The sequence below is a fragment of the Struthio camelus genome, chromosome W (assembly GCF_040807025.1).
Source record: "Struthio camelus isolate bStrCam1 chromosome W, bStrCam1.hap1, whole genome shotgun sequence".
Taxonomy (NCBI): Eukaryota; Metazoa; Chordata; class Aves; order Struthioniformes; family Struthionidae; genus Struthio; species Struthio camelus.
In genome coordinates, this window is record NC_090981.1 from 42,320,895 (window position 1) to 42,345,612 (window position 24,718).

At 38.0% G+C, this 24,718-nt stretch overlaps 1 protein-coding gene across 2 annotated transcripts in view; it reads right to left on the reverse strand.

Moving 5' to 3' along the window:
* Positions 1 to 24,718, reverse strand: part of CERT1 (ceramide transporter 1) — a 79,755-nt gene that overhangs the window by 18,465 nt on the left and 36,572 nt on the right. For both annotated transcript variants that reach the window (XM_068925526.1, XM_068925525.1), the window contains exons 4-8: positions 17,193 to 17,300; positions 16,236 to 16,374; positions 15,160 to 15,243; positions 8,576 to 8,733; positions 3,665 to 3,757 (exon numbers count right to left, since the gene is read on the reverse strand). In XM_068925526.1, coding sequence (XP_068781627.1) covers positions 3,665 to 3,757; positions 8,576 to 8,733; positions 15,160 to 15,243; positions 16,236 to 16,374; positions 17,193 to 17,300 — 582 coding nt within the window. The remainder of the gene's footprint in view (positions 1 to 3,664; positions 3,758 to 8,575; positions 8,734 to 15,159; positions 15,244 to 16,235; positions 16,375 to 17,192; positions 17,301 to 24,718) is intronic.

A 24,718-nucleotide genomic window follows, 5' to 3' on the forward strand; every position in this document is an offset into this window, starting at 1 on the left:
CTTACTTTTCTGTCACACTGTAAACACTTTAGTTATGCAATTAGACTTCCTTCTGAATATTCCAAACCTTAGAGTGGATTTCAGATAAGTGCATGACATGATAGGATGAAATCCTGGGAATCGCTTTATTGAGAATTCTTGGAAAGATTAGTTTAATACTAAAACAGCAGGCAGAGTTGAGTCAACTACCATTAAGAACTCAAGACTAATATGTAAAACAGCAACTTAAAACCAAGTGTACAGCTTTGACTGTATTGTAAGACAGACCACGGTCTCACAAAATTTAAGAAGTACTTTACAACAGGGATATCTGGGAGAAGCAGAAATTTCTTTGTAGCTAATATTGACACTAGCTCTCAAAGGTTTAATTTTCAGTGTCTCTAATTTTTCCATGGTTTTTAATATTCTACCTGCTATGCCTTAATCTCAGAATATGTTTGACTGCAAATCAGCTAATCACTAAAAATGTGAATTACAACATGCAATTCCAACATGGTTTCCACTCCCTTACATGCTTAGCTTTGCAGTAGTCAGTCTCGCAAAGAACAAATTTAATTAAGCATGCGGCCGTTTATAAAGTTTTTTTTTTTTTAATTCACAGATAACACCGTTCAAAGATATTTAGGAACCATTTAGAGCCTTTAGAAGCTTTTTATTTCTAGTTACACAACTGAGGCAGCTGCTGGGCATTATGTACCAAGTTTGGAGATAGAAAGGTGACAATGGACCAGAATTCAGGGAAATAGATGCAAGAAGGGGAATATGGCGTTTGTTCCACAGTCAGGGAGCTCTAGAAGAGGAAGGGAAATATGAAGGCAGACAGGACAATACTAATGGTAGGACAAAAAACATAAAGGAAACCTGAGGATCAACATAAGGAATTGACGGAGGAAGTGAGAGGCACAGGGGAGAGCAGACATTGAAACAATGGGGAACAGAAACAGAAAACACCACATTGAACGCAGACAAGCCTCTACAGAGAGAGAAGTTCAAAGTTTTCCATCTAGAAATAAAAACTTTCCAGTTTCCCTATTTTGGGCACTACAGCTTTCTATTTTGGGAAGACTGTACTCAGGCAGTCTTTAAACGGACTGTTCTGTTACCACTTGAGTGTAGCTTTACGTTGGATAGGCTAAAATCTCACATGCCTACGATCCTTTCCCTATAGACACCAATATACTGTTTTGGGCTCACAACAGGATAAAAAGGAAAGACATAAGAACAAGAACATATGCAGATTGAAGTGTTCCAGAAGAGCACTTAATCAAAACACCTGAACATGTATCAAGATATCCCTAGAACATGGATCAACATCAAACCTTCCTCAACATATTAACATTTAAAAATGGGGCGTTAATGAAAGAGGATTCAACGTTTTCAGAGGTAGTACAGACATTTTCTGCTTTTGTAACCGTTCATTCAAAAACAAAACTACTTCCAGTACAGTTGGTTATAGGAATGACTTAAAACTGGAATTCAAATGTAAATCACTGAGGGAAGACCTGCTTACATTTTTAGCGGCCTGAAACAATAGCTGAAAGTGTGAACTGCTGTTCATCTGAAATAAGACATTCGGATTTTCTCTGTGGCCACAGAGTCTGCATTTGCCTGAAATGCCAGCAAGGATGGAACATATTTGGTTACCTTGCAAAAGGCAGCAATTTCTTTGTCTGCACTTATTTTGTTATTCAGCTTCCCCTTAAAGTAGGTTTTAGCTTGATTACCTTTCACAGAATCACAGAACAGTTGAGGTTGGAAGGGACCTCTGGAGATCATCTAGGCCAACCCCCCTGCTCAAGCAGGGTCACCTACAGCACATTGCACAGGATCGCGTCCAGGCAGGTTTTGAATACCTCCAGGGAAGGAGACTCCACAACCTCTCTGGGCAACCTGGTCCAGTGCTCATTCAAATTGAGAGAATGATTCAGTCAACTGAAAGAAGCCTATCAGTGCTGTCAATATTTGGGAAGGTGCTATTCAGAAGTATTAAAAAAAGCAACTATTTAATGGGTACGAAGACTACAAAACTAAGTTAGAACCAGAGGCTACAGAAAATGAAAACATTAGCAAAGTAAACACAGTGTATGTTTCTTTGCTGTTCAATTTCAGAAGCAAGTGAGGTTGGCTTTCAGATGACAATAACTGGAATAGTGAAAGAACAAAAGCAGCAGAACTCCCCTTTGTCCAATAAGGATACCTCAAAATATTTTTCTCCAAAAGAGAAAGTATATCTGTAAGTGGGAAGATAAAGACAACCCCCTACCATAAGCCTAATCTGTAGCTATGCAGATTTCAGTACCCTTTTAGTATCCTTGAAGAGATTTTTAAAAGCTCAGGTACTTGTTAGAAGCTTAGTATTTTGCACACTGTATTGCCCCTTGTCTCCCATGAAAGACATTAGCTGTATCAGAGGTACACAGCTGTAAGCAAGATTCTCTGCGCTCTATTTTATTTTCAAAGCAACTGAATCAAACCAAAGAATTTAAACATTTAGGCAGATCATTGCTTAAGAAAACATGAAGTGAGACTTAGGTTATACATCTTTTTCAACTCTCATATTTCCAGTTGTAACGAAACCAACTTTCTGTATTATAAAGCAAAGAAGGTATGCAGAGGTGATTTTGAACTAGGTTTAATCTATGAAAGTAGGTTACAGTATATTTTCGGTCTCTTTTGTAGAGATTCTTTTGGTAAGTACTGCCTAAGATGTTTACAAACGTGTTTATTTCAGAATTTCACTAGAAACTCAAGAGTAGTTAGATGTTGAGACAAAAGGAATTTCTGCTTTAGTTCCTGTAAATTTTAACTTCCATGAATAAATCACTACATTCATTTCATGCAGAGATGAGCAAATAAAAGGGTTCCTGTTTGGGAGCTGAAGCTTCAGATACTTTGACGGAGTAAAGAATTTGTCAGAAAGAAACAGGTAACCTCTGGTATAGAACTGAAACAGGCTACCTTCTGCCACTACTGCCTCATTGGCTAGCACAAGGGTCATATTTTGGGTTGAGATGAAAAGGGAATAAACTCAAACTTTAAAACACGTGTCATACCCAGCTACTTAGGGAGCCCGTAATCAGGTGGACAAAGCAGAACCTGCTATCCATCCATCTTTTTCTGTTCTTTTACAGTGCGTGCCTTAGTCACAGCAGACAACCGAAGCTCAAATATCTGTTCTACCTATTTCTATCTATTCTATGTGTCGAGTAAGCTGCATTAGCTCATATTATTCTTCAGAAGGCTGTTTAAATGTCGCAGAATTTGACTAAATACGTAACTGAGGAGAAAGCTGCTGAAACACGCAATTTAAGTGAAATAAACCTAAAAAATCTGTCCATCTGACCCAATCAATAGAGAAAGCATGAAACTGTGTATGAGCACTAGCAAGCGCATAAACACATCAGAAATTTCTGCAGGTAAAACTTTATGGACAAAAGCAGAGTAATGAAATCTGAGGAGAAGACAGATCCTTTCATTTTCAAGAGATTTAAGGATGGAGATTCTTCATCCACTTTCCAAGATGGAAAAATAAAAGTAGCATAAACACATACATCACTTGCACAAGCCAAACACCACAATTTATACACATACACGCATCCCTTTGAGAAACAAACCAAACTTTAAAAGCCTTAAGGTTCTTAATTTTCAAAAGCACAATTTATACCTCATAGTCCGGCCCTCCAAAATGGGACTTCTTCTTCAGCTCGGTCACAGCATTTTGGTATGCTTCTTCTATTCTTCTCCTTTTCTCAATCTCCTGTAAAATTACACGAGCATTTGAGGCAGATAGAATGAATCAACTGGCAATAGTAAATATGCCAATAAATGGATATGTTTTTTTCTTCCAAGTAAAGTTTGCAAGACTGCTAGATTTCCTGCTTTTCTGCTTTTATTTGCATACATGCATTATGTGTTTGTATTATATATACACGCATACATAATAGAAAGCTTAAGTAGCTACCTACCTTGGCAATACCTTCTTTAAGTCACGTGGAAAAAATTAAATCAGCAAGCAGAAACTGCTTTTTAACTTAAACATAGCTATTCCCGGGTCACTGAGGGTCAGACTTTGTATCTGACTGACAGTTCACATAAACCTCCTTGACATAGATGCTTGGGCACAGATAAGGAAGAGTGAATAGTAAGACTGGTAAAAAGCTAACTTGTTGAATAATGTGAGATAATAATGAGTCATAGCGTGTAAGCTTGTATCTATAATTAGCTTGCATAGGATCCACGTGAATCATTTCATGACCTCCACGCAAAGACTAACAACCAAACATCATTCTCCCATAACAAATGTGTGACTGTACTAGAGCCATCAGGGTCCACGTCATTGTCTGTTTCAAATAAAGCAGTAGTCATGCTGGAAAGAGACTGAGATTTCCTCCTTGTACTCTACACACTGCCACATGTTCCCAGTGAACAGGTATAAACACTCCTGTAACTCCTCCGCTTCAAAGCTTTAGTGCAGCAGATGTTTCCGTTCCTTTTCAGAATCACTTTCAGGTAGAAGACAGCGTTAACAGTCTTACAGGTGACAACTGGACACTGCACGTTACTACTTGCAGATACGAATACAATTGTTTAGCAACTGACTTTCACCTTTAGCAATTTAGTGGAAAACTGTTAACACACACTAACAGGCTTGATTTACTGCTGGGAATTCAGCATTCACATTCACTTTGAAACATGTACTTCAAGCTTTTCTTTAGAAACTGGAAAGTAAAACAACAATTGCCACGTGCTGTAAAGGACAATAGTATAGTTTTCCACAGGAGAAGTCTTAGAAAGAAGCAGCACTTAGATAAAAATCAGGATGGCCATCATCTGTACACGTAGGCCTTCCCTTCCCGAAATACTATCACAAACAGGCTATACCTGTTAACATTTACATTTCAGAAAAATGGGCAAGTTTCCCTATTTTGAAAATAATCAGAGAGCCCTGAAGATGTACAAGGCATGACAAGAGTATAAATCACTAAGAGAAGGCAGAGAAGTTTCACCAGACTACTCGGAATACAAATCACATTATCAGCAACTTGCACATTGAAGTACAGACAATTCAGATGCGTATCAGAAGACAACTCTTCACTCCAAATCTGCCAGCTTCTTTTGCAACACCACTAAATAATGCAGAAATTGAGAGACTGGTTGCGCAGCAGAAAAAATCACTAGCATATTAATATTTTAGAAAAATCTAATGAGACATTTCAGTTACAAATGTCAAGGTGGACAAAATAAACCACTCATTAAATATGTTTATCTTAAGGTAAAAGTTAATTTTCAGAAAATAAGTTCCTATGTAAATATCAATTAGTAATTAGTAGGACCAAAGGAAACAAGAAGTACAGTCCCATTGCTAAGGGCTTTGTTATGGATGTAAAAACGGACCGGATACTGGAGATTAAAAGGTCTCCCTATTTATCCCTTTTCTTTATTTAAGGAAACTCAACTTTAAAATACATTCAGGAGGCTCACATTGAAAATTTCACTGCCCTGGAACAATAAAACCACCCAACCTCATGATCAGATTCATTCCTACTTAACAACTAGGAAGAAAAGGTCCAAACCACAGCTGTAGCTACCTGTGGATTAACGGCACACTTTTGCATAAACTCTCTTCTTGTCTCCATTCTAGTAACAGAGAGCGACTGCAATTTTAGAATTTTATATTTAAGTGCACCATTTTAGCACCCTCTTTCAAAATCGAGATGTTTCTATGAGTTCTTATCAAATAAAGTTTCCAACCTTTAGAATGCAATTTTAAAACCATTCCTTTTCATCTATTTACAAAAATAAGTCGACTGCTTCTAGAGACACCCACTCTTCATAGCGCTGTATGCATCTCATTTCAAACTGTAGTCACCTCTGCATTCAATAAGTTCTGCTGAACTTGAGCTTCCTTAGAGACATTTTAGGAAAGTTATAATAGAAATTCTATTTTCAAGTTTAGCAGACTGATAAATCTACCAGATGCACCTTTAGATTAACTCGGCCCTCTGCAAGACAGGGGCTATATGGGATAGCCCCGTTCCCATATGAGGCAATTACACTTACGCTTTGCTAGGTAATTGTATTTATGCTTTGCTGTTAGATAAAATGCAACTCTGAATCTACTGGAGTGAGAAGGCTGGAAAGGAAAGGAAAGGACAGGACAAGACAAGGGCTCTATTACATTGGCACCTACACTACTTCCAAAATAGTCATTCAGTTTAGCCACTGACACTATTTGCTTAGTGACAAGTCTGCACAGAATGAACCCTGAAGAGGGAACCTGCTGACAGCCAGAAGACAAACTTGACTGCTCTCTTTGACTCCTCTGGCTGGTCTTTTACACACACTGAACACAAAACTACAAGAGCTCAGAAAAACCCTCCCACCTAGCACATAAACACAAAACAGCCGCCCAATTTCAGATAATTTTTTCCTTCTAATACCTCTCAGAGAAGGTTTTCTTAAACATTATCATCTGATAACATTTACTTCCTTTTTAGAGCAGTATAAACATCTGCAACTATCCAAGAGTACAAAGATCAACACACTTCTCCACCTACATTTATGAGATGAGAGCGCAACGGCTTTTGCCCAGGCCAATTGTTATACAGAAGACGATACCACTAAACAAAAGAAAAAACTGAAGACTCACAACTAAACTGAAAAAATGTTAGTAGAGCTCTGAACAGAGAGAAGTGCTGTCTCTAAATTTTACATTAGTCCTACCAAAATCACCTCTTCTAAAAGGCTAGCAATTAAGGGAGTCCATAAGAAAAATAATTACTTTGTATTAGAAATACATTACTTTGCCATGAGTGCGCCATAAACACCAGAAACCGTCATTGACAAATAAAACTTTGGAAAACCTTGCAAATCTACCAACACAGTGTCTTAGCACCTCCAAGTTTTGACAAGCTTTTACTACTTGAATTTATGTAAAATCAAGCGCTAACAAGCTTATGACCTCCCTTAAAATCTATTTGCTCATGTTGTACGAGGTATCACATCCACACAAGACCTGAAGTGAAATTCACTTTTAAGTTTATGTTAATTAAATACTTGAAGCTAAACCTAAGTGCTTTAAAGTTAGTCCACAGGTAAAGAAAAATCTGTGACAAATAACTGACAAACATTTTAAAACACTTTAAACTATGCCCAAGACAAATTCACTTCATCCATGCTCTAAGCAAAGTCCAACCAACAGGAGGGATCAGTGTGTGTTCAGCTCAGGGGAGAAGGCTTTGGGGTGGGGGAGGGGGCACCTAATAGCAGCCTTTCAATTCTTCCAAGAGGGTCATCAAGAAGAGTGAGTCTGGCTCTTCCCAGCAGTCCATGGTTGGAGTATGGATGACAATAGGCAGACACTGAAAACAAGAACAGTTCTAACCGGATATAAAGAAAAACTTCTTCACTATGAGGACAGGTAAGCAGTGGAACAGGGTGCCCAGAAAGGCTGTGCAGTCTCCAGCCTTAACAGTTTGAGACCAGATTCGATAAAGCCCTGAGCAACCCAGCCTGATCTCATAAGCTGCCCCTGCTTTGAGCAGGAGCTTGGACCAGAGACCTCTTGAGATCCCTTCCAACCTGAATTACCCTCTGATCCTGTGAACAAGCTTCTCAGTCCTGGATCTGCTCTTTCAACTACTAGATGCAGCAGTGATGGATTAAGTCTCAACAGAAGTGGCAATATAGCTAGATAGGACCGAGACTTCGATATATTGACAAAAAAAAAAAAAAAAAAAGGCCAGGAAACAGGGACAAGGATTCAAATGTGGATGTATTTTGCCCAATTGCCTTCATTCTTTCAATTTTGCATGCCAACAACACAAATGCAGTAAAGAGCTGAAGCATGATATACATCATGTGAAAATACGTTAAATTAAAACCAAGAGACAACAACGGCAAAAGGACTGCCCAGAACGCTAGCCATTGATGGCAGGATTCTAGAAGTCAAAGCCTGAAGAGCAACCTCACCATCTGCCAGCCATCTCATCTGAAGAGAGAAAATACTGCTCCTTTTGAGCTCCTACAGTAGTTGAGTAAGCTTATCACTGCTAATCGAATTGAGATTACAAAGCCACACCCCCCCAAAATCTAACCAATTAGTGTAAACTTATTAGCTTTAAGAAATTAAAGCAAAATAACAATATCTTACTTTGAACAGACCTTTAAAGTTGGAATTGATTATTCCTCAGTATTGTCACTATCTCTTATAATGATTAAAACACTTCAGAAATTTGCACATCACTTTACAAGCTTGGTAGTTAGGTCACTCTTAAAAGGCTGCAAGCATTATGCTTATTACTATGGAAAAGTGTCAGGCTCTTTACAGATACAGAAGATATAGGAATACTACCTGAACAAGGAAAAGAAAGAATAATGAAAAACGTTACTACATCACCCGCAGCCAAATGAGGCTTTAACACTTTATAGGAGTAAATAATGGGAGTACCTAAAACTAATAAATACTGTACACAAAAAATAAAAGCAATATCTGGAGTAGAAAGATTAAACAAACTCAAGCGTCAAGCTAAAGAAACGAATTTTTTCGGCAAAAGTGAAAGGAAGATGATCTTACCTTATCTAGCCTTTTTTGCCAGCTTTCCTCCCGTTTTACCATGAGTTCAATACAATGAGAGAGCGTAGCAAGGATTCCAGCAGTAGTTGCCTTGAAAGTTATAGCTTCTCCTTTAAAGTCTATGCCATTAATTCCTTTGGGTGTCACATGTGGAAACACTAAAAACAAACATGAATCATTCACTGATATCTACCTTTAACTCAGATGAACATTTTTACATGCATGCTTTATATTAAGTGTTTGAAGAAAATGTCACACTGGCTAGATAACTTAAAAATAAAAAATGCTAATAATTTTTCAGCTAGCCACACCATAAGGAAAGAGATTCAAAAGGAGGAATGCATCCCCTATGCTTCCTCTTGCTATACTGTATTTCCTCAAGTCTGCTTGTAATGCTGTATTACTCTGCACTCTGCAGATCATGTGGGTGGAGGGAGTGGTAATACTTTGTAACAATAGCAGTTTGACAGCTTGAAGTGAGGCCTAATTAAGACAGAGCAACCTTAAAACATATCTGATACAGTACTAAAGAAAGCAACAATTTCAAAATGCAATCAAACCCAAAATGTAATAGTCAAGGTTGTTTTAAGTAATTATATATTTTAAAACTCAAAGTAAAAGGTATATGTGTTAGATAAAAGTTGTATCAAATGCTGAATTATCCAAGTACTGTGGGTTTTGCAGTTCCAACAACTACTTCATGCTGTCAAGCAAGCCATCTGTTGCTAAGGCTATTTAAACAAATCACTTAAAACGTGTGACAAAAAAAAGTACCTATTATATGTCAAACTTATATGTAGGTTGACAGAATAACAAATCAAATACAACACATTAATGTCATAAATATTAGAAAGCAGAAGTAACATCCATGTTGTAGCTGACTGAGCCTGGCAAGTTAAAGCAACTCCTGCCATGCCATGGGGCAAGCTCATGACTTACCACCCAGCTGGAACCCCATTTTTTCACTCTGTCAGTTTGTCTGTGTGGCACTGTTTTGTGATTTAGAAAGTACAAATAAATATTTGTGCAAGTTTATCTAACGTCCGTCTGCAAGGGTGAACTAGAGCTTTCAAGCAGCTCAGTTCTTGTAGGGAACAGAAATGCATTTGCTGTTCTCTGACGGTAGAGTACAGTATCTGCACTCAAGGGAACGGAAAGCAACTGTCACATGGTCTGAAAGCAATGGCTTGATAAGTCTCCAGAGGTTTTATATACACCCTCCTTTCACTAGGCATCAAACAATTATCAAGTATATGATTAAAAACCATACACTACTTCAAACACCTCAGTTAAGCATGTATGCCGTGGCAGAATACAGCTTATTTTTTGTTTCGTGTGAATCAAGAATAATTCTTAAAAGCTAGAGAGGGTGGGGGCTGGAAAGAAAAGGAAGGTAAGAAAAAAAACCTGCTCCAGAAAGAATAATGTGCAGATCAGTCCTTCCTCCCCCTAACAGCTGCAGAAGGAACACGGAGGAGGCCAAAACTGAAAAAGTGTAAGCTGGCAAGGGAATGATGCAGTAGATTCACTGAGAATAATGGAAGTTAGACAAACAAAACCTTCACCCATAAAACACTTCTCTACTAACAAAAATTGCAGCTTATAGCAATAAAATAAACCCTCCTGCTGGTATAGCCTCTGTGTGCAGGCTTACCAGAACAGCTATGCTGCTTATAGATGTCTTTTTTTTTTTTTTTTTTTAAAAACTTAAGTATACAACATGCTAGATTTGCTGAAGAAAAAAATATTAGCTGTAGAACTATTTCAGATAACTAAAATTCTGTGTCCAATTCTGGGCTCTCCAGGTCAAGAGCGACATGGCACTACCAGAGAGTCCAGCAGAGGGCTACAAAGATGATCGGGGGACTGGAGCATCTTTCCTATGAGAGGCTGTGAGAGCTGGGCCTGTTCAGTCTGGAGAAGAGAAGCCAGAGGGGATCTCATCAATGTGTACAAGTATCTGGGGGGGGAAAGGGGGTGTCAAGAGGATGAGGCTAGACTCTTCTCCGTGGTGCCCAGTGACAGGACAAGAGGCAGAAACTGAACCACAGGAAGTTCCATCTAAACCTGAGAAAAAACTTCTTTACTGGGAGGGTGACAGAGCTCTGCACTGGAAGAGGTTGCCCAGAGAGGTTGTGGAGTCTCCTTCCCTGGAGACTTTCAAAACCTGCCTGGACGTGATCCTGTGCAACGTGCTCCAGATGACCCTGCTTGAGCAGGGGGGTTGGCCTAGATGATCTCCAGAGGTCCCTTCCAACCTCAACTGTTCTGTGATTCTGTGATAACAGATTGTAAGAGGACTGCAGCAGTACAGTCATTTCCTGGAAAAAAGTCAGTCTGCTTTTCTCGACTATCTTTAACTCTCAGCTACAACTCAAGAAGCAACTATAACAGTTAACATAAAACTGACCTACCATCATGAAGACAAAGGAAAATGTTTTACATTTCACTGCCTCGTCTAACCTTTTCAGAATGCTGAGATAAGTCATTTCACTGTTAGACATAAAACAGTTCAAATCACATTTGAAAAGCTTCACTTTCTAGCAGATGACCGCATTCTTAAAAACTTAACTATTCAGCTTTTAAGTTACAGAGACACATAGAAGTAGGAACACTTAAGTGTCTCCAAATAAAACAGATTACCTGACACGCATATTTATAATAAAACCCTCCCCACCCTCAATAAGAATTTCATTAAGAGGACTACTATTTGAAAACACGCTGCCATACAGTTTTGGCTATCATTAAGTCTATAAGTCAGTCCTCAATAATGAGTCTCAAAATAGAAGTGACTTGTACAGAGCTTGCAGTTTCACCTCAAGTCTGTCTCTTGTTCCTTCCAAAATTTTGGACAAAAAAAATTTTGTTGCAGAAAGGAGTAAAGGCTATTTCTTTCAACTGATCACTCAGAGACTCTTCACTATGGATGGCAGTACTTTGGTTTAGCCCTAATCACAGGAAACATATTTGTCTTCCTAGAACATGCCAGAAGGAGACTTCATGTCTTGGTTTCAACAACAGTTGAACTTCAGAATAGTAGAACTATTTGTCAGAAGATCTGTCTACCTGGAGAGCCTGAACAGCTTTCCTACTCCTTCTCGACTAGGCTTTTGCATACTAACTACCAGATTGGGTGTTTCAGAATTACATCTCGTATCAGGAAGATCTTCCATAGGTTCAAGTAAAAGGCTAACATGATTTTTTTTTCTCCTACCTTAATTTCAATTTGAGCATCTCAAGTCAAGTGGTTCCTTTTAAACTACCTTGCCTTTTCAGCATTGTGCTTTATTTCTGAATTGTTTCCACTCTTCTCTTTCACAGTAATAGATCTTTCACACCGAGTTTTTGTCTTCTTCAGTAGCTCTTTAGCCCTTCTCTTCTACACCTGTCTGTTGCTGTCTGTTGAAAAGACTGATTTTTCCTTCTTGTTCCCAAGATGTTTCTAACACTTTCCCAGATGTCCCAAACGTTATCTGTTTGATCAACGGGCTTTAAATCTCCTTTCCACTGAAATGGATTTTTTTTTTTTTTAAAAGACAGGAGATTAAAAAACAGAGATCCTTTATCTTTACATCTTACATCACTAAACTAATCCTAAATGAAAAGGAACAGCTGGGTACATAACTAATTTTTAATTGGCACTTGCCATTGTTCAACTACTGCGGATAGCACTAGGACCAATATGATTAATTTTCCTTTAAGAACCACCACATTACTTGGACAATATGCTAGTAAATATTCTTCCTCTATTCAGAGCACAAAAATCCACCATAAATTCCACTGTGTTTTATTTCAAATTCTCCTCCTTCAGTCTTCTGGATCATCTTCAATTTTTTAATTCTAGTACAAAAACATCTATCCTCAAAAAGGTTGCTTAAACAGGTTAAACCTGCTCTTATTTCTACATAATTTAAGGCCAAATCCCTTCATTTTCTTGAGCAGATAAATGGGTACTCTTCCTGATCAAGATTCTTATATTCTATGTTCTTAGAATATAAGATCCAGACAGGTAAAAATGCATCAACCAGGCTCTTGCTTAGTACTTCATACAAATGACCATTGTTTCAGTTACCAAGTTTTCTAAATGGAAAGCGAGCAATAAATTTAAAAACTTTCATAGTCCTCTCGAACATTTCACTCAAAGATCCCTGAGAACACAGAAGAAAACTCCCTATCCAAATGTCTCCTTCAGAACAGTACACAAAGCTATACAGTCATGGTAAGTTTTTCTTCCTACCCAGTGAAGATGCAGAAGAGAACAAATTTCAAAAGACAATGCAAATACATTCACTTAGTCTTGAGTCTAGCAGTTAGAGCACTCTCCTCTGTCAGGTTCAAATACTCCCTCTTATCACAGTAGGCTAAGAGGCTGAATTCATACTCTGCACTTGCTGGAGCACTCATTGCACAACAGTCCCATGTTTAGGATAGACAGACAACCATTTCTCAGCTACAATTTATCCAAAAGATTGTTCCAGGCTTTCCAAGACTATTCAAGACAGGAACCTGAAACCCAAGAAAACAAGGAATCTTAATGTCTGCTCTGAAGCTAAGCTTCAGGAAAGGGTCAAGTTTAAGATAAATCTTTCGTCATCTGTTAAGTCTGACTATTTTTCTACCCAGTACACCTGTCTTTTGGATAACCGTTCTTAACCTGAGACACCTATTTCTCTCTCTGCATGACTTAAGATCAAGGATTCTACTATAGGCCAGGAATATATTTCCAGTCAGGTGTTCCAGCACTCAGCTTTTAAACTTTACTTACAAATTAGAAACTGCAGCACAGAAAAACTAAAATGGAGATTAATCTCTTCCTTTTTGTCAATCATTTATATTAAAAGTTCATAAATTCAGGAATCATGAGAACTGGAATTGCAAGTTCAGCAAAAACAAAGGGTTGCAGCGGTAATTTTGTGCAATGAGCTATAACACATGATTTTAGATAAAGGCACTCATAGTATACTGGAATTTTTTAGCACAGAAGCTCAGAGACTTAATACAAACTCTTTACAAGAGGAATGTGGATATCACTTCAAATTCCTGTTAAATACACACACAAAACCTGAAGAAAGCAGAAGGAACCCACTTTGCATTTAAGTGTTCTAACATGGCCAGATGTACAAAAACACTTTCCTAATGACATTTCACATATCAAATTTATATATAGCAGATACACCAGAAGAATGCAAATATGAGGGAAAGTTCTAATGGCAAATTAAGCTGAAACTCCTACATCATCCTACAAAAGCTAGGTTTGACAAAGACATCTCTTTGAAAATGAATCATGCAGTGAAATTAAATTCTCACTTAACATTTTTAGAAGAAAGCTTTTTCGATTTTCTGAAGTTTGTTCTGATGACTTTGCAGTCCTCAAAAATGTAGACTTTTTGAATAAAATAGGATCAATGGATGTGTGGCTTGCCTACAGGGGAGTTTTGCAAGCTTATCTGTGCTGGTAAGAGGCATGAGGGATTTATTAAAAACTTCCGAGTTACGCACTAAACCTCCCACTTTAGCACTACAATTGACCCTTTGCTGAGCAAGCACTCACTATCATTGAAGAATCTACTCATGTAATTAGTTCTGGAAGTATGCAGAAAGCTCCTTTTCTATCCCTTCCTCTTCCTTCCTCCTAACAGTTTCAGCAGTACTCTAGAAAGAGAGCACTTAAATACAGTAACGAAAGATGCAGGACACGGGGACTACCGCAAATTGTTAAAAAGATAACAGAAGACACAGAAAAGGCTTGCTTTGCCCATATATTTTCCAGTTTCTTGCTGAAAGCGTTTACATTTTTAAAAATAGTTTTGCTAAGTACTTCTTTTGGAGACTCCATCAGATTCTAAACTGGAGCTGGTACAACTTCATTGTTTTGTGAATTGAAGCCTAACAATTACCTTTAACGGAACTGTCAGTAGCTAGAGAATGTAAACACTGGAATCACTTTAGTCAAGAAACAAGGGAAAGTCTCAGAATGATAGAAATACATTTTAAATGTATGTGCAACTTTTGGCAGGCCAGATTTTTAGATTTTTAGAATGGCAGGGCTTGCATGAGTTCTTCATATTTACTGCATGGATGCAGTGAGTGCACTGACTATAATCAGATTCTTTAATGCAAGAATAAAAATGAAAATTCTGTTCAACATTGGGAAATATCGGGGAAAAAAGTACTGACATTATAGTGAGTGAGAATCAGTACCATAATGCTGACTTAACCGCCACTTAGCCACACAACTATAGCTGGGGGTGGGAGGGGGTAGGCAGAAGGAGTCAATACAACAACATCTTTTTCAAAAGTTTGTAGTATGGACTTGACTTTGGACACAGGGGGTGACAGACTTCCTTGGGGTAGGAAAGTCTGACAAACCTGCACTATTGGCATGTGTTAAATTAAATACAGTGCAAAGAATCATGAAAAACAACTAATGAATGATGACCTTAACATAAGTTCCTGTCACACAAGTTCAAGTACAACTATTCTTGTAATTCTCCTTAGAAAAGAGAGTAATTACCAGTCTGCTATACCAGGCTAATCATACTATTCGGGAGTTTTCGGTGGGAACAGAGTTTAGACATACTTACATTTTTCCTTATTGCTGTTACTGTTATGTAAAAAATCCCCATCGGAGCGCATTGTGGGGAAATCATCTTCATCATCTTCTACCACTAAATTTGAGAGAGAATTTGTATGTCATGAAAGGGAGAAAACCTTTCCCCAAATTCTTTAGTGAGTGAGAGAACAATTAAGAGCACCTTCATGGCTAAGCAGCATTTAAGGAAACTTTTTTCTATAATAAAATCAAAACAGTCTCCAACTCCCTGCATGTATTTCTGAGGCCACTATCAATATTACGGTCAGCCATTAGAAGACTAACATTTGCTCAGTGTCTACATTTAGCTCTCGGTTTCAGGGTAAGAAAAAAAGGTAGCTCAGAGTTATAACTGGATAAGCAAGGAGCCATGATTCATCAGCTATCTGTTCTTCTACAGTAGAGTTTGCCAAAAAAAGTAGAACTGTGCTTATTATCTACTGTCTTCTCACTAGCAAAAGTTCTAGACTGCCAGAGCAAACTCAAGGATGAAGAGAAATGCCTCAGGAGAGCACACAAATATGACAACAAGCTGTGTTCCGAGAAAAACATTCAGAGGAATATAGGCATCCTTTATTAGGTCTACTAGGATCTCAAACAGGTAAAGTTGTTTAATACACTAGCTACAGTCAACATATCTCAGGAGCCTTCGATATGGCAGCAGGTTTGGCCTTATGAAAGAATGGATTGTTCCTAGTGATTAAAACTAACGTCCTATTGGTTTGTCACAATAACGGTAAGAGATGCAACAGTAAACTAACTTGACTTCATCTTACGGGGTTAAGCAGCTATCATTTGATAAAATCAAGTGCTTAGAAGAACACGATTTCAGTAAGGCCGATAGCTACAGTTTATTAACAAAGTAAGTAGATTTTTATGGGAATCCAACTTCAAAAATGAAATCAGTTAACATTGCTCATGCAGAAATATCTATGATTGTCATTCGGCTAAGAAGCAAGTTTAAGATACTCATCTAGCGTATATGGGATCAAACACTATTTCAAGGGCTATTGTTTACTGGGTAAAAAGTTAGATTCTACAGAGAAGAGTTTTTAATTACAGTTTTACCTTTGTCCCTCTGGAGTTCATCTTTGGAAACTGCATCTGCACAAGCATCAAAATACTTCTGTAAAGTATCAACCTGTCTACACAAGATGTCTCTGAAGGTTTCCATTTCTGCAAGTTTCTCACGTAAGCTATGGCCCTTCTGAAAATACAAGAGAAAAGCGCCTTAAATACTTCCATTTAATTTGCAGCAGTTCAATGCCTAAATAAAGAAATAGCTTTTCTACAACCACGAGGACCAAATTCTTCTGATAAACTAAAGCGATGAAACACTGTTAGCATTTAAAAATCATTAACATAAGAAATTGCATACAAGTGATTACAAGTGTATTCGTTTTGCCCACTGGTCTTATTTTTCTCCTGACTGCATCTGCTACTTCAGAGCACTCTACAAAAGCTGACAGATCTTGCATACAACCAGGTTTGTACCAATTTGCCTGAAAATAGTCAGCTCTAGCGTAAGATCTCTGTCAGGTAGACTAATTTTTTCCTCACCTTTCTTCTGTTGCTTCTCTGCTGCTCACTCATCAGAAGTGCAGCCCACCCAAGCTCAAGCGTTAAATATTTATATGCATCAAAACAAAGGAAAATCATCATTTGTCAGGCGTTATTAATCACTTTTCTGAAGTCAAGGAATCAGCATTCTCTTTCAGTCATAAGCCCTGCTATTTGCAGGAGCATGCTAGGAAAAGAGAACTCCTCCTACAAGTTTGATTTTCTTGCCATTGGAAGATGATGCCACAGTTTAAAAGGAACAACTGCACAGAGGCACGTGAAAGCTTCTTTTATCATCTGTCCATCATCACATGTTGAATTACTAACACTTACAGTAAACCAAAGAGCTGGTATTTTATATTTTTATAATTGTGAGCAATTCTTCACATATCTGAAAGTATTTCTTTTCCAGCTACCTAAGTATCTTATTCACACACCAGTACTAAGAAAACATTAGTCACTAACCTTGAACGAAGAGGTGGATGTTGCAGAGTACCCACTTGCTCCAGACACAAGAGACACCATGGATCCATGGCGTCGTAAACTTGACTCTGATCCATAGCCAGATTCAGTCTAAAAAACAAACATACATACGTACATACAGAACTAGAGTGCTAAGGCTTTTATTAGAAGAAGAAATCATGAAAGCAAAATTAATGACATTTCCTCCAAAACCAGCCCAATTGTTTCCTGCCAGGAAGCGGTAGGGGCTTAGTAACCCAAATTTTGCCTGCCAATTTAAGAATATAGCTTATGTTCTGTAAAGTTACTATGAACCTTTATTTTTTGATATCCTAATGAACTAGAAAAAATACTTATCCACAACCAATTATATCTCCCAAAAGAACAAGACAATAAATATTTAAGGGTTCAGAAAAGGCATAAAGTTTGTCCTTTAGGTATCTATAATCCCTACAAAGCAATTTCACACAGCATTCAAAGGAACTACAGCACTCGGCAACTAATCAAAGGATTAGCATTGCTTCAGTTCGAAGACAAACAGCCAGAGTCAATCCTTCCCAGTCATTCAAATGCCGCCACGTTACTGAGGCATTTTAGTTTAGAAGCAGCAAAATAAAGATCATTAAAAAAGCAGATATCATTGACATCTTAAATTCTGCTTTTTCCAGACTTCAGTAACGTTCTTTATATTAGACCTGTTTGAACTGAACAATTTGAATTGTTTTCAAAGGACATATAAACCTACGTAAAGCAAGGTGTGATACTGAAAGCAAGAGGGAGAATATAATAATAGTAACTAATTAAATTACATAGTCATGAAAAACATATCTCATGATTAAAATAGTACGAAAACGTTAATGTCTAACATCATTATGTTTGACAAATTTCTCACAAATGAAACTGCAGAAGCAGATATTGAGGAACTGGAAGAAAAATGTTTCTCTACAGGTTAATATGAGTGGGTCATGCATGGCCAAGAAGGAAAACCCTGAAACAGAACGCAAGAAAACAGGTAGTTGAGAGTAATATCTAAAATACTGTTAACATAAGAGTTTGATCAAGCAGACAGGGACAGCATTACGAAGGACCTTTAACAGGAATAAGATTCTGTAGTAGCAGAGAAGTTTCAAAGGAGCAGGAGGAAGACTGAACGACATGGAACAAGCAAGAACTAGCAATGAAATTCTAGCTGTTGAACTTCTTAAGGAAGAACTGGAAGAAGCATAGGTTTCAGGAGACAGAAAAGTGCTGATAAATTAAGATGCAAATGAACTTGAAGAGCATTAAAAACAAGGAGAAAGGAGAAAAACAGTTGTTTCAAGTGCTGGCTGAAACAGGACTATTTGGACAGTACTGAGACACTCGGGACACAATACTTATGTTCGGCCACAAAGGAGCAGCAGGACAGAAACACAGCTTTGGAGAAACAAAGATAAGACTGAAAAAGAAAACACGAGTCCCAGAGTTGTCCACATAATACCTGAAAGAACATGAGTGAATGAGATTATCCAGTAGAAACAAGGATGAAGGAGCAAAGAGTCAGTTTTTAACTGGTCTGTTTGAAGAACGAGGCAGAAGACAAGAACGTGTTGAGCAAACAATAGTGCTTTAAACACAAATAGCATGAGTAGCAAAAGAAGAGAAGTTGAGAAAAGAACATGATAAAAAAAGTTGTGGTTACATAAAGTCTTGGAAGAAGAGAGCAAAGTGATCAATTTACAAAGCATTTAGGATACATTTTGAGGTTTTGTTTGTTTGTTTTAAAGAAAATTGAACTAGCCATGCCTCAGTTTCATTGCTTATTTCAGCAAAAATTTAGAGAAACTTATCTGAAACAGCAGAAATGGAAACTTAAGTTCATTGACAGCTTAGAGTGAAATGAATGATACAAGACGTAATTTCCTTAAGTCATACTCTTGGAGGTATATGCCACTTAGTATTGTCTGCTACAAATCATGCAGTTAAACCTATTTTAGCTCAGGTTCAAAGAGGAAGAGTTCTAGAAACTATAGAAGTGCAGCAACAGAGGTGCTAAACACTCAGTTTTTCAGAATCTGTATGACTATTCACTTTAGAGCATCGCTTACACATATTGGAACAGAGGTTTTGGTAAAAATCTTCATACTGATATACAGGTGTCTTTTGGAATGTCAGTTCAAGTGTTAAGAAGTACAACTTAGCAATGTATTTGGGATACTGTTTTGAATTGTAATGCATTTGCATTAAAGTGCAGAGACTGTACTTTAATTTACTGTTTTAGGACCTTGAGTATGTAGAAGTTAAATGAGGAAAAGCTTTGGTTACTTCTGAAAATACCTTTTTTGCAAATACTCAAGTAAGGGCTTTCAGATCTCTTTATGGACTTCAAGTCCTTCAAAAGCCTGAAAAATGAAAGCAAAGCATGTACAGGGATAAAAGGATTTTAAAAGGACAATCAAGAACTTTAAGCACATGATCCTGTTATTTCGTTTCAAAAAAGTGTTTGTTGAGCATAAGCATTGGGAGAACGTTTATAAAAGTTTTAAAGTCTCAGAACATCATAAAATATTTCTGCTAGGACTTTCTCTAAATGAAATTCTAAACAAAATCGCACTGTTTTATTGGTATTGTCAGTGTTTACTTAATCATATGCTATAAATATTCAGACGTCACTGAACATGGTGTTACTATAGTCACTTTGAAAGAGCGGAACTCGCTCTGTTTTCTGCTTGAGTTGTGCAAGCTAGAAAGAGAGCAAAATTTTTCATTTCAATAGGATATGACTTCATGAGCAGATGAATTTTAAAATGTAGCCAAGACAACCACGGCACTGAGCATTTTCTCTCTATATAACTCTGAGAGGACAGCAAACGTTTCCCGATTGTGTTCTCCTGCAAGGATACAACGAGCAAGACACAACTATGAAAAAACTAGATCTAAGTTTAATGACAAATAAAGCTTCTGAACGACCATATTTTTGAATATTGGTCATATTCAAGGTCATATCCAAAGAACAGACACAACTTTAATTAGAAATAGAAAGCCTTATGACTTGCATTCTGCATTTCCTCTGTTTCTTCCAATGCTATCCTTATAGTCAATGATAATTTAATTCAGAGAATAAAAACAAAAGTAATCTACCCATATTTAATTTTTCATTTATTTTTTAAGAGCTACCTTTTCAGCAACACACATATTAGATGGTCATTTGTGCTTGCGCTTCCATTAAACAGTTTTTCCATGATTCAAAACAGTGTTTGAAACAGCGACCTATCAGCTTGCAAAACCAATAAAAAGCTGCCACATAAAAAGCATCTAGACAATTTTAACTATTTGTAGCCAAGTAGCAAGCTCAGCAGATTAAACAGCACACAGTAGGAATCTAAAGCATGCGCATTTACAGATCATGTTGATTAAACTCTCTCGCACAGAATTGTGTTTTAACAACCAAAGGGAAGATTAAAAAAAAGAAAGTTAGATCAAGAATCCTTATGGGGAGGGGGAAGCACACAAAAGTATTGCTTTAGATCTGATGCACAGACAGGTCATCCAGCTCACTGCAGGCACACACAAGCAGCTTAATGCAAACAAGAAAAGCATGCATCATGCAAAGCCCACCATTCTACCACCGCAACATCTAAACCAGAGCAGGTCGCTGCTGCGTTTATGTCTTGCAAAGCGGATCATCATTAATTATTCACTGCAGAAATAGTTACACTGAGATGAGGAATATTGTCACAAACTTCTTCCGTTTATAGAATTCTTAGTTTCCCAGGATAAAAATTGGAAAAGCAAGTAGGGTCCATATATGATAGAAGCTAACAGTTCACTGCTTGAAAATAAAATAACTTGCAAGTTGTATCAACCTATAGCATTAAGCACTAATGCTGAATTACCATGCTCATTTATCTAGATGCAGTTCTTTGGAATTCCATGCATATGCGGTAGCCTCAAAGCTACACTCAGAACTGGTACTTGTTAGCACACTGCAACTTCTTCAGCTTCTATACTGCTGCATGAAATCCATTAATCCTTTCAAAATGCTTTTTCATTATGATGGATGAGAGGAAAGAGCCACATGATTCAACACTTCATGTGATTCTTTACTGGAGCAGATGCTGCTGTCAGCAACAAGACAGGACATCAGAAAAGCTGCTTTCAGTAAAATAGCTAGAGTATTCGCAGAAGCATATCGCAGACCTCCATTACAGCTCACACTGATCTGCCAGTTAAGGATTTCCTAAAGTGGGTCAGTAATACTCTGGAGTAAAGCACAGACTCATGGGAAAGCTCCCCCACTTAAAAAAAAAAAAATACTCTCATGTCTTCAAGAATTCTTTTGATTATGTCTCCATTTAATGTCTGTTAAGTGCTTCAATGTACATGTTTGTCCATCAAAACATATTTTCAGTTTGCGTTATAGATTATTTATTATTTTACATAACACACATGCAGCAGGCAGCTCCTCCCTCCCAAGACATACGGCTCACCCTAGGAGGTGCCACAACAGACGTTAGGATGCAGCGATTCTAATCACGTTCTCTGCAATAACCGTGTAAAATCCTACTGCTGTCGTTTCACAAGCTAAAAAATTTAAGAGATCAAACCACAATACCTTATGAAAAACAAGACTGTAGGAGAACAAAACAAATAAAAACAAAAAAAGTGAAAAGTGCTGGAAGATACTATGAAAGACTTGGTGGGGACTAAGCAGGAGAGGTCTGTCAAACACCTATGCTCCAAAGGCATTTTTGGACACGCTGCAAAGAACTCTACGCACTTGAAGAAAGAGGGGGTAATGCTGGGATGAGCTAAGAAGGCTGTCTAGGGATGTCTGCAGATAGTAAGCAGAACGCCACAAATACAAGCGGGGCAGTCCAGGATGTAGTTAGACTAAAGTTAGGACAATTAACATGTGCCTGTAGGCCTGCTTTATCAGTTGTTCTAAAGGCTTTGAAATGGAAATTTTAGGTTTCCAGACAGAGGAGGTCATTAATCAGCAGGAAGGCAGAGACAAGAATTTCACAATCCAGGTCACAGCAGTTGGATGATGCTCCCCGCTGCATGCAGCCTTCCCAAGCATGGTGCAGGAGGCTCTTAGAAACCAAAAAGTTAAAAAGGTCCTAACGTGCCCTTTCCTCACAATTGCAAAAACAGGTAAAGAAATGTAGACATATTTTGTTCTCCTACAGTGATAAGCGTTGCAATTCCGCAGGATATAAGTGTACGTACACAGAAGGCAAAATAGGCATTTTGAGTTGAAAAGTACATGTATTAAGACAACAGATAAACAATAGAGACTACAGCAGTGTACCACAGAGATTATCAACTGTTACACTCATCTGTCAAAGTAATACGAGAAGCGAGGAGTTTGAAGATCTTATGCTCCACAGGCTTTTGGTAAGTCACCGTGTGTGGCCTCCACACAACAGGCTTCTTTAATGGTTGAGTCAGAGTGGTGCACTGTTTAATAAGCTCTGGAAACACATACCACTTTCTAATGAAAGGAAGAGGGGCAAGAAGCAGTACCAATACACAAAACACTGCAGAGGAGAACAGAGGTTGACAAAGAGGCACAGCTGCAAGAGGACAGGGAGAAGAGCAAGGTCTGGCTACAAAATGACTAGCAGCCTTCAGTGTTCATTATCCATGTGGTTCACAGCCATGTTTAGTTACATGAATGTATACCACTTCTCTGAGACCTCCCAACGATTAATACGCGCAGGAAGACTGTATTCGCCAAATATGACCCGGCAACTGCAAATCTCTTCATTCAGCATTTTGAACCAGCGCTCTGTGCCAGCCGAACAGGGAGGGACGGGCACTCCACAAAGTTTAGAACAGTCAGCACACAGAGTGCTAAGACATCCAGGAGCCTACAAGAAAGGGTAGGAACAGAATGCCTTTGAAATCCTGCTTCTTAGACTTGGGAACTTCTGTGGAAAAGTGTGATTTACAGAATAAAAGTCTTTCCTGAGCAAAAGTGCCAAAAATCAATGTGACAATATCTACTTACTTTTGCATGCTGACTTAGTAATAAAACTAAGCAGCTTGCATTGATGTTCTAGTCTCAGCTCCCAATATACTGAAATTAATTTTCAATTTGTTTCAAGGCTTTGAAAACCAGAAGTTACCATAGATTTTAAAAGAATAAGTTTATTCAAGTACATACAGCTTAGTCTTGGTTTAAGGGTAGTCCATATGCACAACTATACCTTTGAAAACGAGAACAGTTCTGATGGTAATTGGAGGCACTTGCCAAGCAGTTCTCCTTTTTAATAGGCATATTAAATTACATTTAACAGTTAGATTATTCCATCACAGTTAAGTATTTAAATTTAAAAAGGGAATTATGTCAGATGATGCACAAGTACTAGCAGGCAGACGAATCTGGAGCAGGCATGGAAAGCAAGCAGCAACGCACAGCTGAGCACAAGACCCTCCTCCTGCGCACTCGGCCATGAGGCGCCCACTAGGTGGAGGGAAAGCCTGCACGATGCTCGGACACAGTCCCCAAAGCAGCAAGGTGTTCTCAGGAATACAAAAATTAATACTGCTTAACAAATACGTTTTCCTAAATTACATTTACAGTCAACATGGGTATTCAAGTAATGTCTTGTTTCTCCTTCAAAATAACAGAGAAGGAATGATAACCTTGTACTCTTCTTTTTTTTTTTTTGGACTATTTAAAATAATGAAGTATTCGATTTAATGTCATCTCTCTTCAGAAGTGGAAAAACAAATCTATAGTCAGTGTTACGCTGAAGAGTCTTGGACTGGAGATTACCACCAGATTTCAAGAGAGAGGTCATGGTTAAACAGCAAAGCTTTTTCCTCCTTTGCTCAAAGGGTTACTTGTTGCAAATCTCAGTCAGCTTCAATCTTTGAGTTAAGAAGCCTAAATTTTAGTCATTCAGAAGACATGTTCTTACATCAGGCAACTCTAGAATATAAAGCACAGCACCCTGGGTCAGGTGAAGGTAGCATTCTCACCTGCACAGTACCACTACGGCCCAACAGGGAGAAACGTACTACAGAAAGCCTTAGAGCAATGCAGAACTACAGTGATAAGCATACGTCTGGGAAGGCTTATCAATAGGCAGATAAACTACCAACAAAAGAAATGCTTCCAGACAAAAAAAGACGAATACCATTAAGTCTCCTATTCATCTACCTCAATTAATAGCTATCTTGTTGCTGCCACACAGGAACAGATTGCTTTCCCCCCTCTGTTCAATCCTTGCCAGCAGAGTAGAAATCTCTATTAAATGCTTAGTGTACTCCAGCATATGCAATAGGTAGCACTGGAGGCTGAATAAAGTTGGTACTGTCAAGGATGGAAGAGCCCATATAATGTTTGATTTTTTAAGAAAAAATGATCCTACACCTGAAGAACAATTTTGAGAACACGTTATTCATTTTAAATTACAATTTTACAACAGTAATTTGGGAAAAAGGAAAAAGGAGTTTTACATTAAATGCAGTGCTTGTTTTGCACCTCAAATCCCAGCAAACTTAACATACCCTGCTTGGCTATCAAGGCTTATTCC